At 36.6% G+C, this 17,921-nt stretch overlaps 2 protein-coding genes across 2 annotated transcripts; both read left to right on the top strand.

Moving 5' to 3' along the window:
• Window positions 1-2,159: 2,159 nt before the first annotated feature.
• LOC133331724 (peptidoglycan-recognition protein SA-like) lies at window positions 2,160-3,895 on the top strand. Its single transcript, XM_061540100.1, has 3 exons — window positions 2,160-2,449; window positions 3,527-3,645; window positions 3,711-3,895. The coding sequence occupies exons 1-3, from the start codon at window positions 2,160-2,162 to the stop codon at window positions 3,893-3,895; spliced, it is 594 nt and encodes a 197-aa protein (XP_061396084.1).
• A 434-nt stretch (window positions 3,896-4,329) lies between these two features.
• LOC133331723 (peptidoglycan-recognition protein SA-like) lies at window positions 4,330-14,335 on the top strand. Its single transcript, XM_061540099.1, has 4 exons — window positions 4,330-4,547; window positions 9,985-10,299; window positions 13,956-14,074; window positions 14,137-14,335. Exons 1-4 carry the CDS (start codon window positions 4,330-4,332, stop codon window positions 14,319-14,321), a joined length of 837 nt encoding a protein of 278 aa, XP_061396083.1. The 3' UTR covers window positions 14,322-14,335.
• The last annotated feature ends 3,586 nt before the right edge of the window (window positions 14,336-17,921 follow it).

The raw sequence follows: 17,921 nt of genomic DNA, 5'->3' as shown, positions 1-17,921 counted from the left end.
AGATAGACCCATGGTTCCTTTTGAGAATATGCATAGAATCACTTTCTAAGTCGATTTATGCATATCCGTTCGTCCGTCTGTCTGTCTGTCCATGTTAAATTGTGAACAAAGTACAGGTCGCATTTATGATCCGAATTGGATGAAATTTGGCACAGGTCATTTGGTCGGCCCAAGGACGAACCCTATTGAAATTGGGACAAATCGGTTCAGATTTAGATATAGCTCTCATATATATTTTCGTCCGATTTAAGGTAAATGGTGCACCCAAGTATATATCTTTCGATTTGCACGAAATTTGGCACAGCGTAATGAATAAGGTCACGAATGATCTGTGCAAAGTTTCGTGAAAATCGGTTCAGACTTAGATATAGCTCCCATATATATCTTCGTCCGATTTTAGGTAAATAGTCCACTAAAGTCCCTGGAAATCTTTTGATGTGCACGAAATTTGGCACAGAGTTATGAATAAGATCGAGAATGATGTCTGCTAAGTTTCGTGAAAATAGGTTCAGATTTAGATATAGCTCCCATATGTATTTTCATCCGATTTAAGGTAATTGGTGCACCAAAGACCCTACATATATCTTTCGATATGCACGAATTTTGGTATAGGGTACTGAATAAAGTCTAGAATGATGTTGCTAAGCTTCGTGAAAAGATCCATAGCTAGGCCGATTGACACAACGAACTGATGTTATATAAATTAGTCTTTGGCAAGTTTCCCTGAAATCGGTTCAGATATAGATTTATAACAAAACGCGTCGTCTGTTAGGATACATATGTAAAATATACCCAAAGTGGTGAAGGGTATCATATAGTCGACCCAGTCCGACTTTACTACTTTCCTTACTGGTTTTTTATTGCGACCTCTATCGCGATTTAACAGATTTTACAGCCCCTTCGATTGAGATTAGGAAGAAAAACGATAACCCAACCCTTCACCTTTTCACTTCTTAATCTAAAAATTCACGACCTGACGAGTAAAATCGGAACTCTAATTGTTGAAGAGGTTTATTTCTTGGCTATGAATTTTGTAAATCCTCTATGATGGTATTTGTCTAAGCTAAGTTGCGCCATCTATATGTCGTTTTAGCCACCACTTACGAAGTTAGTAATTCACCATTAAAATATTTCGAAGCCACAGAATTAACAGCTACAGTGTCAAAAAAAAATGTGATGCAAAAGTACGTTGTTAAAAAAATGATTTTCTAAAAATAACTTTTAAAGATCCACGCCAATAGTTGGTGCATGAAAATGCATGCTTATAGTTGTTCGTTGAAAAAAATATTTTTTTAAAAAATTCAAGCATTCGGCTGGTCCCTGAAAAAAATTCTTTAAAAATACACCCTACTGTTGACCTTTAAAAATATTCTTTTAAAAATGTAAGTAAGCCTATTGTTGGTCGTTCGAAATATATTTGTTGGTCCTTATAAAAATTCACTCCCATCGCCTATAGGTAGTCCTTGAAATATATTCTTTATTCCACGCCTAGTTAGTTAGTTCAGTGACAAATATTCTTAAAATTCCTTGGTCTTGGTCCTTGAAAAAATACTTCAAAATTCTTCGCCTGTACTTGGTCCTTGAAAAATACTTTTTTTAGTCTCCACACATAGTTCGTCCTGGAACAAATATTTTTTTAAAAATCCACGCCTATAGTTGGCCCTTAAAAAAATATTCTTTAGAAATGCAAATGGTTACAATTACCATGTGGAAACTCGTTGTTGTAACTCACATGATGGGGATTCACCTGGGGCACCGAAGTCAGTGACATGTTAATTAGTGCATTAGGAAAAGTGAGAGGAGATAACGAAATCTGTATGAATAAGCTAAACCGCAAAACGTTATGTGCCTAAACCTAATTAACCAAACATTAAATGAAAAAAAAATTGATCTGGGCTTAGTCGTTACCAAGATGTGGTCAGTGGCAAACCAGTCTTCAGTTTTGCATCAAACAATAACTAATAAGAACAAAAACAACAAAAGGTAAAAAAAATCATGAATGAGTAAGATGTTATTTACACGAAACACAGAAATGTTCCCACCTTTGCCCCATATAAAACTCACACTAATCCAGAATTTTTCTTTAGTTATTCTTCGGTCTTTGACTGACAAACATCCTGGGGCGTTTTATTTGTTCTTTGTTAAATAACAACAAAAAAATGTGGAAATTCTCTATAGTGTCGATCGGTCTTATTTTGAGTTTCTCTCAAATTTTGATTGAGGCTAGTGGCGATTCGAATTCCAGCAATTGTCCGCGTATCAAACTCAAACGTCAATGGGGTGGTAAACCGAGCACAATCATCAATTACCGTCCCGTTCCAGTGAAATATGTAATTATCCATCACACGGTAACAAAGGAATGTTTTAAATTTTTGGATTGTGCCGAAATTTTACAAAATATGCAACATCATCATATGAGTGTGTCGGATTTTGATGACATTGCTTACAAGTGAGTGTGTGTGTGCAAGAATAATATATTTTAAAGAACCAATTATAGGCGTGGATTTTTAAAGAATATTTTTTTCAAGGACCAACTAACAATAGGCGTGGATTTTTAAAGAATATTTTTTTCAAGGACCAACTAACAATAGGCGTGGATTTTTAAAGAATATTTTTTAAGGACCAAATATAGGCGTGGATTTTTAAAGAATATTTTTTAAGGACCAAATATAGGCGTGGATTTTTAAAGAATATTTTTTAAGGACCAAATATAGGCGTGGATTTTTAAAGAATATTTTTTAAGGACCAAATATAGGCGTGGATTTTTAAAGAATATTTTTTAAGGACCAAATATAGGCGTGGATTTTAAGGATTTTGTTCAAGGACCAAATATAGGCGTGGATTTTAAGGATTTTGTTCAAGGACCAAATATAGGCGTGGATTTTAAGGATTTTGTTCAAGGACCAAATATAGGCGTGGATTTTAAGGATTTTGTTCAAGGACCAAATATAGGCGTGGTTTTTAAGGATTTTGTTCAAGGACCAAATATAGGCGTGGATTTTAAGGATTTTGTTCAAGGACCAAATATAGGCGTGGATTTTAAGGATTTTGTTCAAGGACCAAATATAGGCGTGATTTTAAGGATTTTGTTCAAGGACCAAATATAGGCGTGGATTTTAAGGATTTTGTTCAAGGACCAAATATAGGCGTGGATTTTAAGGATAATTTTTTCAAGGAACAAATCGTGGATTTTAGGGATTTTTTCAATGACCAAATCGTGGATTTTAAGGATTTTTTTCAAGGACCAACAATAGTAGTGGACTTAAAAAACACTATTTTCTTTGAAGATCAACTATAGGCAAAGATTTTTACAGCATTTTTTTCAAGGTTCAAATATGGGCGAGGATTTTTACAGAAGTACCAACCATAGGCGTCTGTAGCTCTAACAGTTTCGCTTAAATTATATATTATTGAAACCCACACATGTAGTTCTAAAAGTCCTTGTACAAATATTCATTACAAGTCCTATCTCGAAGGACTTTGGATACAAGAAAATATTCTATAATTTTTTTTCATTTCTTTACAGTTTCCTTATCGGAAATGATGGTGTAATCTACGAGGGTACTGGCTGGTATGTTAGAGGTGCCCATACATATGGTTATAATCAAAATGGCATTGGTATTGGATTTATTGGTAATTTCATGGGTAAGAATACTGACATTTGAAAGAATTTTTAAACAGAATCTCCTAAATAAAATTGATATTTGCAGAAAAATTGCCAAATCGCAAAGCCTTGAAGGCAGCAAAAGAACTTTTGGCATGTGGTGTTGCCAAAGGGGCATTGGATCCGCATTATGAACTATTGGGCGCCACACAAGTCTCATCCACAAAAAGTCCAGGTCTGACATTGTACAATGAAATACAGGAATGGGATCATTGGTCAGCACATAAATAGAAGAGAAAATGTATATAGTAAAATTAGTTTTCAATAAATAAATTTGAATATTTTTGTAATTATTATTTTTTTTTTAATTTTTATTAGAGCGAATACCTTATAGTTTTTATAAAATTCCCCTTGTTACTTGTTTAATACTTATATTGATAGTAAATAACATCACATATATTTCTTTGAAAATCTCAAATACTTCGAAGACAATGACTTTCGATTCATTCACATTATGATTAATGGCATCTCCGCTAAAAATGATATTGCAAAAAAATATTAAAAATTATCACTGCTATAAATATTGCATTCACTGCACAATTTGTATGCAGTTAAGTTTTCGATATTATTTAGAGATGTTCTCAATCGTGCGGCTTTTAACTTTCGTTATCGTTTTATTTTTTGCAATTTCCAATTGTCGGGCCGATTGCAATTGTAATTCGTCAATGAATTTCACACCAGATTGCCCTGAAATAAAATGGCGTCATCAATGGGGTAGTAAAACCACAGACAATGTCATCTATCGTCCCATACCGATTAAACGTGTCGTCTTTCATCATACCGTAACGCCGGAATGTTCAAAATTTGAACAATGTTCGAAATTCGTCCAGGATATACAACAGTTTCATGTGAACAAAAAGAAATTTAAGGATATTGGTTACAAGTAAGTGAATAATATTGTAGGTCATGAAAAAAATATTTTTTAAAAATCCACGCCTATTGTAGGTCATGAAAAAAATATTTTTTAAAAATCCACGCCTATTGTAGGTCATGAAAAAAATATTTTTTAAAAATCCACGCCTATTGTAGGTCATGAAAAAAATATTTTTTAAAAATCCACGCCTATTGTAGGTCATGAAAAAAATATTTTTTAAAAATCCACGCCTATTGTAGGTCATGAAAAAAATATTTTTTAAAAATCCACGCCTATTGTAGGTCATGAAAAAAATATTTTTTAAAAATCCACGCCTATTGTAGGTCATGAAAAAAATATTTTTTAAAAATCCACGCCTATTGTAGGTCATGAAAAAAATATTTTTTAAAAATCCACGCCTATTGTAGGTCATGAAAAAAATATTTTTTAAAAATCCACGCCTATTGTAGGTCATGAAAAAAATATTTTTTAAAAATCCACGCCTATTGTAGGTCATGAAAAAAATATTTTTTAAAAATCCACGCCTATTGTAGGTCATGAAAAAAATATTTTTTAAAAATCCACGCCTATTGTAGGTCATGAAAAAAATATTTTTTAAAAATCCACGCCTATTGTAGGTCATGAAAAAAATATTTTTTAAAAATCCACGCCTATTGTAGGTCATGAAAAAAATATTTTTTAAAAATCCACGCCTATTGTAGGTCATGAAAAAAATATTTTTTAAAAATCCACGCCTATTGTAGGTCATGAAAAAAATATTTTTTTAAAAATCCCCGCCTATTGTAGGTCATGAAAAAAATATTTTTTAAAAATCCACGCCTATTGTAGGTCATGAAAAAAATATTTTTTTAAAAATCCACGCCTATTGTAGGTCATGAAAAAAATATTTTTTTAAAAATCCACGCCTATTGTTGGTCCTACAAAAAATATTCTTTAAAAATCCACGCCTATTGTAGGTCATGGGAAAAATAATCTTTAAAAATCCAAGGCTATTTTAGGTCATGGAAAAAATTATCTTTAAAAATCCACGCCTATTACTACTTAGCTGGCTTGTGACAGAAATTTCGTTCCATAAGCCCAGCTTAGAAAAGATTTCCAGGCGCGTCGGTCTTTTGCGAAGTTTTTCCAATTTGAAAGACCATTTTCGGCAATGTTGTCTTCGACTTGATCTTTCCATCGTATTCTTGGTCTTCCCCTTCTGCGTGAACAATCAGCTGGTTCGCTTTAATATGCCCTCTGGGCTCCATTCTCACAACATGACCTAGCCAACTTAGTCGCTGCAACTCAATACGTCTAACAATGCCGATGCCCGAGAATAGCAGGTACAACTCATGGTTCATTCGACGCCGATATTCACCGTCAACGCAGATCGGCCCATCGATCTTTCGGAGAATTTTTCTCTCAAAAACGCCAAGAGCTGCCTCATCTGCTTGGCAAGTACCCATGCTTCAGATCCATATAACAGCACGGGTAGTATCAGCATCTTGTAGAGTGTGGGTTTGGTCTGGCGGGCCATCACTTTCCTTCTCCGAATTTCAAAACTAATTCATTTTGTTTATGGCGGTACCAAAGTATATAAAATCTTTGACTACCTCGAAGCTGTAGCTCTCAAGTTCCACAGTTGGTCCGAGCCTACTGGGCGTCTTGAGCGTTGACACAATCAGCTTGGTCTTCTCGCCGTTTACTGCCAGACCCACTTTGGCACACTCCTTCTCAATTTGTTCAAAGGTGGCTGTTACCGCTCTCAGAGTTCGACACATTATGTCGTAGGCGAGTAACACGTGTTTTTTGGTGTACAGAGTGCAACTTCTGTTCACTTTTGCCTCTCGTATGACCTTTTCCAGCAGGATGTTAAAAATGTCACACGACAAACTGTCACCTTGTCTGAATCCTCGTTCGGTATTAAAGGGCTCCGAGAGGTCCTTTCCTACTTTAACTGCTGATCTTGTGCCACTTAAAGTTATCCTGCATAGCCGTATTAATTTTGCAGTAATGCCAAACGCAGACATGGCTTTAAACACCTCTGAACGAATAGGGCTGTCAAATGCGGCTTTATAGTCGACAAATAGGTGGAATGTGTCGATGTGTTTTTCGTGGGGGTTTTTCCAGGATTTGGTGCAGAGTGAAAATCTGGTCAATGGTGAATTTGCCAGGTCTGAAGCCGCATTGGTATGGTTCAATAATGTCATTGACCATTGGCTTCAGTCGTTCACACAGTACGCTGGATAGTACTTTATGTGCGATGGGAAGGAAACTTATTCCTCTATAGTTGGCACATATCGTCTTGTCTGCTTTTTTGTGCACGGGATATAGGGTGCTGAGATTCCAATCATTGGACATGCATTCTTCTAGCCAAATTGTACTAATCACCTGGTACATGCTCTTTACCAGCATCTGACAACCAGTCTTGAATAGTTCGGTTTGTAACCCATCGGTACCTGCTGCTTTATATTTCTTCAGCCGATTGATTGCTATTCAGACTTCATCTTGACTAGGTGGTGTACACTCTATACCGTCATCTATTATTGGTTCTAGGGTATCCTCTTCACCGCTACTATTTGATACCAGAAGTTTTTCAAAATGCTCCTTCCAGATCCTCAGCACGCTGTCTGTATCTGTCACCAGGTTTCCTTCTTTATCTCTACAGGAAGATGTGCTTGCACCAAACCGAAGGCTTTGGTGTTTTACCCGTTTGATTTGATCACGCTTTTTTGTTCTTTCTTCTTTTTTTCTGAAAATACGTTTCTCCTCTCTCCTTTTCTTCCGATAGTTTTCCATCGCATTACGTATTGCTACTGCCCGCAGGGTTGCCCTATACGCTGCGTTTTTTTCATGTCAGTAGCATTACGACACTCCTGATCGTACCACGGTTTTCTTGATGGTGGTCTTTGTATTGCTTTTGCTGCAGTTTGTAGATAGTGGACAATTCTCTACCATTGTGCTTCTATATTTTTCGGGGCCAGGGGTGCTTTCGTCAAGCCGTTGGGTAAGTTGAGCGGAGTAGGTTTCTGCTATCTGTTGTGTTTGCAGCTTTTCGACGTCAAATTTCCGTGTTACATTAGATCGTAGCTTTGCTGCTACATTAAGACGGGTGCGTACATTGCCTGCCACAAGGTAATGGTCCGAATCGATATTCGCTCCTTATCGCATTACGTGTTGCTTCTGTCTGCAGGGTTGCCCTATACGCTGCGTTTTTTTTTCATATCAGTAGCATTACGACACTCCTGATCGTACCACGGGTTTCTTTATGGTGATTTTTGGTACCGAAGTGTTGCTTTTGCTGCAGTTGGTAGAGAGTGGGCAATTCTCTGCCATTGTGCTTCCATATTATTATCGGGACCAAGGGGGCAAGGGGGCGTGTTACATTAGATCGCACCTTTGCTGTTACATTAAGACGGTTGCGTATCTTGGCTGCCACAAGGTAATGGTCCGAATCGATATTCGCTCCCCGGATCGATCGGACGTCTAAAACACTGGATGAATACCTTCCGTCTATCAAAACACGATAGATTTGGTTCCTCGTTGTTCGATCGGGAGAAATCCAAGTGGCCTTGTGAGATGCTTGAATGTGGAATCGAGATACTGTTGTCGTTGTTGTAGCAGTTTGTATGAATTGTATGTTTCCTGTTAAGTTTCCTCCAGTTCTATCTCCAGATTTAGAAATGCAGCTACCGCCACTGGCTGTAACCACAGATCTTCCGGAGTGAGGTGAGTAGGTTTGGCTGGGAAATTGAACAAGTGCAGTGTGGTATGAAGGCCTGTACCACATGCTGGGCAGACATCCTGCACCTGGTCATCAATCCGTGCCCAATACGAATTGAGCCGAGTGCACCATCCAGAACGTAACTGAGACAAAACTACTCTGGTTTGTCTGTGCAGCTGACGTTCTTTAGCTGCTATGGGTCGGGGGTGAGCTCCGGGGACGGCATTCACTTTGTAACCGTTCAGCGCTGTGGCTACTGCATCTCTATGAATGCCATTCAGACCTGCTCGATAGGCAACTTGATCTAGATGCTCCCTTTTGTATCGTTGGACCTCTCTCTCTAGATCATGCAGATTCTTCCTGACACGCCTGGGTGGGGGAGTCCTATCCACCATATGATGGTTGGGATGATCGTCCCTGAAACACCCGAGCAGGTACTGCAACGAAAGCATATTGCTATGCTGACGTACGGGAAGGATCTTTGTCTCCTCATGAAGATGATCCACTGGTGTCATGAGGAGGCAAACTGTCGCTGTCCTCAGGGCGGCATTCTGACAGGTCTGCATATTTCTCCATTGCGTATCATTGGAATTCGCAGACCACACTGGAACCGCATAGCTAGCCACAGACCGACCTATCGCTTTGTAAGAGGACAACAAGGTTTCCTTATCTGCGCCCCAAGTGCTGCCGGCAAGCGACTTGAGGACCTTGTTCCTACTTTTCAGCTTATCGCAGATAGCTGTGGTTTGCGCGGACGATTTGAACATGCTGTCGAATGTGACCCCGAGTATTTTGGGGTAGTTGGTGGTGGGAATTGTATGCCCCTCGACCTGCACATTCAACGGCATTCTCATCTCCGCAGTCCATGTGGTGAATAGTGCGGCTGACGACTTCGAGGCGGATATTTTCATATTCCTCGCTTTGATCGATGAGATAGGCGTTCAACCTCATACATATGTCTTCAACAATGGGACCCGACGCCATAATCGTACAATCATCTGCATACGTAACGATTTCAATGCCGTCCGGAGGGCGTGGAATACCGAAAAGGTAGAGGTTAAACAGTTCCGGAGAAATCACACCACCCTGGGGAACTCCCTGTTTAACTCTACTGGGTTTGGAGTTTGTTTGGAATCGAGATACTTGAATCTGGTGCTGCTAACTACCATGTTTTTTGCTGCCGCGAATCATACCTATAGTTACTCCTTGATTTTTTTTTTAAATCCACGCTTTTAGTTAGTCCTTTAAAAAAATATTTCTTAAAAATCAACGACAAATGTTTTTAGACCTTAAGAAATCTACGCCTTTCTTGAAAAAATGATTCCTTAAAACCCCAAGCCTATAGTTGGTCATGGAAAAAATATTATTTTCAAATCCACGTCTTTCGAACTTCATCTAAAATTATATTTTAATATTTATTCTTTTTACTATTTTTTTAAATGTCGACGAATTGAAACTGTCTTTACTTATCTTCAATTCTATGCAAATATGTACCATCAGCAATATGTTTGTAGGTATGTATGTATAACACATACCATACATCTTCATTATCACGATCTCCCGAACAAAAAACATAATTTAAACGACAAAAAATCCCCATTGCAAAAAAACCTCTTTCTCATTCTCGCTCTCAACCACGCTTCAATAGTTTCGAATGTTTGCAAATATTTAAATATTATTACAATTTCGAATATGTTCTCAGTCGTTCCATAGCATCTCATTATTTAACATTCCGCGAAGAAGATTTCGCTTTAAATTAAAACTGCAAACAACGACAACAACAACAACAATGCTATTTAAAATCGTTTACCGGTTTCTGGCTATCGCTTGCTTCACTTATGTCGTCTCGGGTGCCGATTGTCCGCGTATCAAACTGAAACGTCAATGGGGTGGCAAATTAAGTAAAGACATCGATTTCCGACCCTTGCCGGTAAAATATGTGATCGTCCATCACACCGTCACGCCGGAATGCAGCGATTTTCTCCAGTGTGCCCAACTTTTACAAAATATGCAGCACTTTGGCATAACGGAGCAGGGATTGGATGATATCGCCTATAAGTGAGTTCAGGTGGAGTTTTATGGGACCAAACTATAGTCATGGATTTTTAAAAAACAAAGAATATTTGTTCAAGAACCAACTATAGGCGTGGATTTTTAAAAAATATTTTGGAGGACTAATTATAGGCGTGCTTTTCTTAAAGAATATTCTTTTTTTTGGGATTTTAAAAAAATATTTTTTCGGTGACCAATTATAGGCATGGATTTTTAAAGAATATTTTTTCCATGACCTACAATAGGCGTGGATTTTTAATGAATACTTATACCCTTCACCGCACTGTGGTACAGGGTATTATGTCTTTGTGCATATGTTTGTAACAGGCAAAAGGAAACGAGATAGAAATAGAATTACTTTCTGAGTCGATTTACGCATGTCCGTCTGTCCGTCTATCCGTCCATGTATTTTTGTGAACAAAGTACAGGTCGCATTTATGATCCGATTTGGATGAAATTTGGCATAGGTCACTTATTTGGCGCAAGGACGAACCCTATTGAAATTGGGAAAAATCGGTTCAGATTTAGATATAGCTCCCATATATATTTTCATCCGATTTAATGTAAAAAAGTCCCTATATATCTCTCGATTTGCACGAAATTTGGCACAGCGTAATGAATTAGGTGTAGAATGATGTTTGTTAAGTTTCCTAAAAATCGGTTCAGATTTAGATATAGCTCCCATATATATCTTCGTCCGATTTAAGGTAAATTGTGTCCAAAGTCCCTATATATCTTTTGATTTTCCCGAAATTTGGGACAGCGTAATGAATTAGGTCTAGAGTGATGTATGTTAAGTTTCCTGAAAATCGGTTCAGATTTAGATATAGCTCCCATATATATTCTCGTCCGATTTAATGTAAATGGTGTCCAAAGTCCCTATATATCTTTTGATTTGCCCGAAATTTGGCATAGCGAAATGGATTAGGTCTAGAATAATGTGTGTTAAGTTTCCTGAAAATCGGTTCAGATTTAGATATAACTCCCATATATATTTTCGTTCGATTTAATGTAAATGGTGCACCGAAGTCCCTATATATCTTTCGATTTGCACCAAATTTTGCATAACGTACTGAATTGAGCATAGAGTGATGTCTGCCAAGTTTCGAGAAAATCGGTTCAAATTTATATATAGCTCCCATATATATTTTCGTCCGATTTAACGTAAATGGTGTACCAAAGTCCCTATATATCTTTCGATTTGCACGAAATTTGGCACAGCGTAGTGAATTAGGTGTAGAATGATGTGTATTAAGTTTCCTGAAAATCGGTACAGATTTAGGTATAGCTCCCATATATATCTTCGTCCGATTTAATGTAAATGGTCCACCAAAGTCCCTATATATCTTTCGATTTGCACGAAATTTGGCACAGCGTAATGAATTAGGTCTAGAATGATGTGTGTTAAGTTTCCTGAAAATCGGTTCAGATTTAGATATAGCTCCCATATATATTTTCGTCCGATTTAATGTTAATGGTGTATCAAAGTCCCTATATATCTTTCGATTTGCACGAAATTTGGCACAGCGTAGTGAATTAGGTGTAGAATGATGTTTGTTAAGTTTCCTGAAAATCGGTTCAGATTTAGATATAGCTCCCATATATATCTTCGTCCGATTTAAGGTAAATTGTGTCCAAAGTCCCTATATATCTTTTGATTTTCCCGAAATTTGGAACAGCGTAATGAATTAGGTCTAGAGTGATGTATGTTGAGTTTCCTGAAAATCGGTTCAGATTTATATATAGCTCCCATATATATTTTCGTCCGATTTAACGTAAATGGTGTACCAAAGTCCCTATATATCTCTCGATTTGCACGAAATTTGGCATAGCGAAATGAATTAGGTCTAGAATGATGTATGTTAAGTTTCCTGAAAATCGGTTCAGATTTGGATATATCTCCCATATATATTTTCGTCCGTTTTCTGGTGAATGATACAGCAAATTTGTCCGATTGAGCAAAATTGTGTATAGCCAATGCAATTGAGGAAACAAATTATGTATGATAAGGTTTTCTGAAATCGGTTCAGATTTTGATATATGTCTTATATATTTTCGTTCGATTTTATGTAAATAGTGCACCGAAGGGCCTATGTTTGTTCAATTTACACGAAATTTGGCAGAGGGTATTAAATTGAATATTGAGTGATAACAAAAAAAATATGTATGCAACGGAACATCTCTTGTATGTACCCAAAGTGGTGAAGGGTTCATATAGTCGACCCCGTCCGACTTTTGAACTTTCCTTACTGTTTAAAGAATATTTTTTCCATGACCTACTATAGGTGTGGATTTTAAATATATATATATATATATATATATATTTAAGCCCTACTATAGGCGCGGATTTTTAAAGAAATATTTTTTAAGACATACTATATTTTAAAAAAATATTTTTTTAAGACCTACTATAGGCGTGGACTTTTAAAAAATATATTTTTAAGACCTACTATAGGCGTGGATTTTTAAAAAAATATTTTTTAAGACCTAGTATATTTTAAAAAAATATTTTTTTAAGACCTACTATAGGCGTGGATTTTTAAAAAATATTTTTTAAGACCTACTATAGGCGTGGAAAAAAAAATATTTTTTTTTACACCTACTTTAGGCGTGGATTTTTAAAAAAATATTTTTTTAAGACCTACTATAGGCGTGGATTTTTAAAAAATTATTTTTTAAGACCTACTATAGGCGTGGATTTAAAAAAAAAATATTTTTTTAAGACCTACTATAGGCGTGGATTTTTAAAAAAATATTTTTTTCAAAGCGTGGATTTTTAAAAAATATTTTTTTTTCAAAAACTCAAATAAGGCGTGGATTTTTAAAAAAATATTTTTTTCAAGCACCCACAAGTCGTAGATTTTTTAAAAAATTATTTTTTAAGACCTACTATAGGCGTGGATTTAAAAAAAAAATATTTTTTAAGGCGTGGATTTTTAAATTTTTTTAAGGTGTGGATTTTTAAAAAAATATTTTTTTAAACCTACTATAGGCGTGGATTTAAAAAAAAAATATTTTTTTAAGACCTACTATAGGCGAGGATTTAAAAAAAAAATTTAAGACCTACTATAGGCGTGGATTTTTAAAAAAATATTTTTTAAGACCTACTATAGGCGTGGATTTTTAAAAAATATTTTTTAAGACCTACTATAGGCGTGAATTTTTAAAATAAAATTTTTTGAGACCTACTATAGGCGTGGATTTTTAAAATAAATGTTTTCGAGACCTACTATAGGCGTGGATCTTTAAAATATTTTTTTTGAGACCTACTATAGGCGTCGATCTTTAAAGAATATAGTTTAGTATTCTTCCCAGAAAATTGCCAATATAGGTCAATTGGTGTTTAATAAAGCTATTAAATACGACTAGCTTCATTATCCGGTTTTTGAAGTGCCTAACCTTGTCGGAGTGGGATAAATTTTAAATGGCTAGTGCCTTTCTCATCGCTATTCTACCAATTGTTGACTTTACTTTGTTGTCAATTCTGCTGGAAGAATTTACACATTTCAGATTATCAAGAAATAATTGATTGCGAAACGAAAAAATCCCCCCGCTTGATTGCAAAATTCTTTGTTGTTGTTGTTGCTTCTGCTGATTTTGTTGTGTGTATGTGTGTCATTTAAATGCGACTTTTAATTACCTCTCATGAATTTCAATTTTAGTTTCCTTATCGGCGGTGATGGTCTCGTGTACGAGGGGACTGGTTGGCATGTTGCCGGTTCGCATACCTATGGTTATAATCGAAATGGTACCGGCATTGCATTTATTGGAGATTTTAGTGGTAGGTGCGAATGTTTTAAGTGATAACATTTTTTCCTTATAAATGTTTGTTTGTCTTTTTAGCTAAATTACCTTCGAGCAAAGCTTTAGGTGCTGCCAAACATCTGTTGAAGTGTGGCGTCGAAAATGGTGCCTTGGATGCAAATTATGAATTGTATGCGGCCTCTCAAGTTATATCGACCCAAAGTCCTGGCTTGATTCTGTACAATGAAATACAAGAATGGGATCATTGGTCACCAAATCCCTGAAAATGTGATGGAAATTAAAAAAAAAAATAATAAAAAAAAATAAATTACAGAAAAACAAACTGACTAATTATAGCCACTTCGGTAGTGCCCAAAGTGAGTCGGGACATTTATATGGAGACCTTGTCAAAGCGGGAACGTAATAAAGGCGTGAAATATTTTTTCATGGGCCAATTATGGATATTTTTTAAAGACCAATTATAGGCATGGATTTTTAAAAATTATTTTTTCATTCACAAATATTTTTAGGACCACCTATAGGCGTAGATTGAACAAAAATATTTTTAGGACCATCTATAGCCGTGGATTTAAAAAAGACCCAACTAAAGGTGTGGACTTTTAAAGAATATTTTTTTCAAGGACCAACTGGATATTTAAAGAATATCTTTTTAAGGAATTAAAATATTAGACATGGATTTTTAAAGATTTTTTTTCAAGGAATAACAATTTTTAAAGAATTTTTTTTTTCAAGGAATACAAATTTTAGGCTTGATTTTCAAAGAATATGTTTTCAAGGACCAACTGTAGGCGTGGTCGTGAATTATTAAAGAATATCTGGCTTAACTCTAGTTTAGTAAAAACGATCAGATTTTTCTGAAATTTTTTCCAAAGGTAGGTATTTTTACCCTAATTATGGGGATATCTTTTTTCTTGTGGACGTACCCGGTTACCCGGTTATTTGAGCCGGATGTTCGGGTACGGGTACCCGGTTATATCCGATTCTACGGATCCGGTTAATATAATATGGGTATCATTTTAAATATTATAAAAATACCTTTCCATTGAGTGGTAATATTTAATATCTCAAACCATTTTGGAGATATAGTCAAAAAACTGGGTTTTTGGTCCCCGATTTTTTGAAAAAACTCCCAAAAAGTCGAACTTGGGTCCGTTATAGTCCCTCTCCAATTTGCCCTTTCCAAAATGGTGCGATATGTGGCTGTATCTGTTGTGGATCAAAAGATATGGGCCTTAGAACTCTACAAAAACAAGGAAATTCTGTCGCGTAGCCGGTGTTGGTATCTGTCCATAGGAAAAAGTCTTAAATCCCCGGCCGAAGGCCGGCTACACCAAAAAATATTCTATTTAGAAGGAGTTTCTGTCGCGTAGCCGGTGTTGGCATCTGTCCATAGGAGAAAGTCTTAAATACCCGGCTGAAGGCCGGTTACACAACAAAAATTTCTATTTAGAAGGAGTTTCTGTCGCGTAGCCGGCGTTGGCATCTGTCCATAGAAGAAAGACTTAAATCCCCGGCCGAAGGCCGCTCACCCAATGAACACCAAGTTGTTTTAAAGGAGATTGGCATCTGTCCATAGGAGAAAGTCTTAAAACCCCGGCCGAAGGCCGGTCACCCAAAAAAATATTCTATTTAACAAGAAATTCTGTCGCGTACCCGGTGTTGGTATCTGTCCATAGGAAAAAGTCTTAAATACCCGGCTGAAGGCCGGTTACACAACAAAAATTTCTATTTAGAAGGAGTTTCTGTCGCGTAGCCGGCGTTGGCATCTGTCCATAGAAGAAAGACTTAAATCCCCGGCCGAAGGCCGCTCACCCAATGAACACCAAGCTGTTTTAAAGGAGATTGGCATCTGTCCATAGGAGAAAGTCTTAAAACCCCGGCCGAAGGCCGGTTACACAACAAAAATTTCTATTTAGAAGGAGTTTCTGTCGCGTAGCCGGTGTTGGCATCTGTCCATAGGAGAAAGTCTTAAATACCCGGCTGAAGGCCGGTTACACAACAAAAATTTCTATTTAGAAGGAGTTTCTGTCGCGTAGCCGGCGTTGGCATCTGTCCATAGAAGAAAGACTTAAATCCCCGGCCGAAGGCCGCTCACCCAATGAACACCAAGCTGTTTTAAAGGAGATTGGCATCTGTCCATAGGAGAAAGTCTTAAAACCCCGGCCGAAGGCCGGTTACACAACAAAAATTTCTATTTAGAAGGAGTTTCTGTCGCGTAGCCGGCGTTGGCATCTGTCCATAGGAGAAAGTTGTAAATCCCCGGCCGAAGGCCTGTCACCCAAAAAACACCATGCTGTTTAAAAAGAGATTATGTCATGTAGAAAGATTTTCCTTGTTTTTATAGGGTACTAAGGCCCATATCTTTTGATCCACAACAGATACAGCCACATATCGCACAATTTTGGAAAGGGCAAATCGTGGTCTATCATTGGACCGAGTTTTGGGGGGTTTTCAAAAAAATCGAGGACCAAAACCCAGTTTTTGACTATATCTTCAAAATGGTTTGAGATAACCCCATTATGTTACCACTCAATGGAAAGAATTTTTATAACCTAAATGAAACCCATTTTATATTAAACGGATCCGTAGAACCGGATATAACAGGGTACCCGTACCCGAACTTCCGGGTCAAATAACCGGGTACGTTCCCCAAGAAAAAAATATATCCCCATAATTAGGGTAAAAATACCTACCTCTGGAAAATTTTTCAGAAAAATCTGATCGTTTTTACTAAACTAGAGTTGTTCCCCGACAAATTACAACCACTTAGGTGGGATACCGTGCCTATAAACATCAAAATGTCTATGATGGATCGGGATCTTCATTAGATCCCTTCATTAGAAGAACTTATACCATTTTAGGATTACACTCTCTCTTGGAGTGGAGTAGTAGAATCTGGCTGTTTCTGGAAATGGTACAGGGTATTATGTGTTTGTGCATATGTTTGTAACAGGCAAATGGAAACGAGATAGACACATGGTTTCTTTTGAGAATGTGCATAGAATCATACATCCGTCCGTCCGTCTGTATGTCCATGTTAAATTATAAACAAAGTACAGGTGGCATTTTAGATTCGAATTGGATGAAATTTGGTCCAATGACGAACCCTATTGAAATTGGGAAAAATCGGTTCAGATTTAGATATAGCTCCCATATATATTTTGTCCGATTTTAGGTAAATAGTGCACCAAAGTCCCTATATATCCTTCGATTTGCATGTCCCTATATATCCTTCGATTAGGTCTAGAAAAATGTGTATTAAATTTCGTGAAAATCGGTTCAGATTTGGATATAACTACCATATATATTTTCGTCCGATTTTAGGTAAATAGTGCACAAAATTCCCTATATATCCTTCGATTTGTATGAAATTTAGCACAGCGCACTGAATTAAGTATAGAACGATGCACGAAATTTGGCATAGCGTACAGAATTAAGTCTATAATAATAAGTTTTGTGAAAATCGGTTCAGATTTAGATATAGCTCCCATATATATTATCGTCCGATTTTATGTAAATGGTGCACCAAATTCCCTATATATCCCTCGATTTGCACGAAATTTCGCACAGTGTACTGAATTAAGTCTAGAAAGATATGTGTTAAATTTCGTAAAAATCGGTTCAGATTTAGATATATATATTTTCGTCCGATTTTTTGTAAATGGTGTACCAAACTCCCTATATATTCTTTGATTTGCACGAAAATCGGCATATCGTACTGAAGTAAGTCTAGAAATCTGTGTGTTATATCGGTTCAGATTTAGATATAACTCCCATATATATTCTCGTCCGATTTTTTGTAAATGGTGTACCAAACTCCCTATATATCGTTCGTTTTTCACGAAAATCGGCATAGCGTACTG

The sequence above is a fragment of the Musca vetustissima genome, unplaced genomic scaffold, assembly GCF_032173495.1.
Source record: "Musca vetustissima isolate MV318-11 ecotype Yass unplaced genomic scaffold, APGP_CSIRO_Mvet_v1 utg49225, whole genome shotgun sequence".
Taxonomy (NCBI): domain Eukaryota; kingdom Metazoa; phylum Arthropoda; class Insecta; order Diptera; family Muscidae; genus Musca; species Musca vetustissima.
This window is presented reverse-complemented; position numbering and strand designations above follow the sequence as displayed.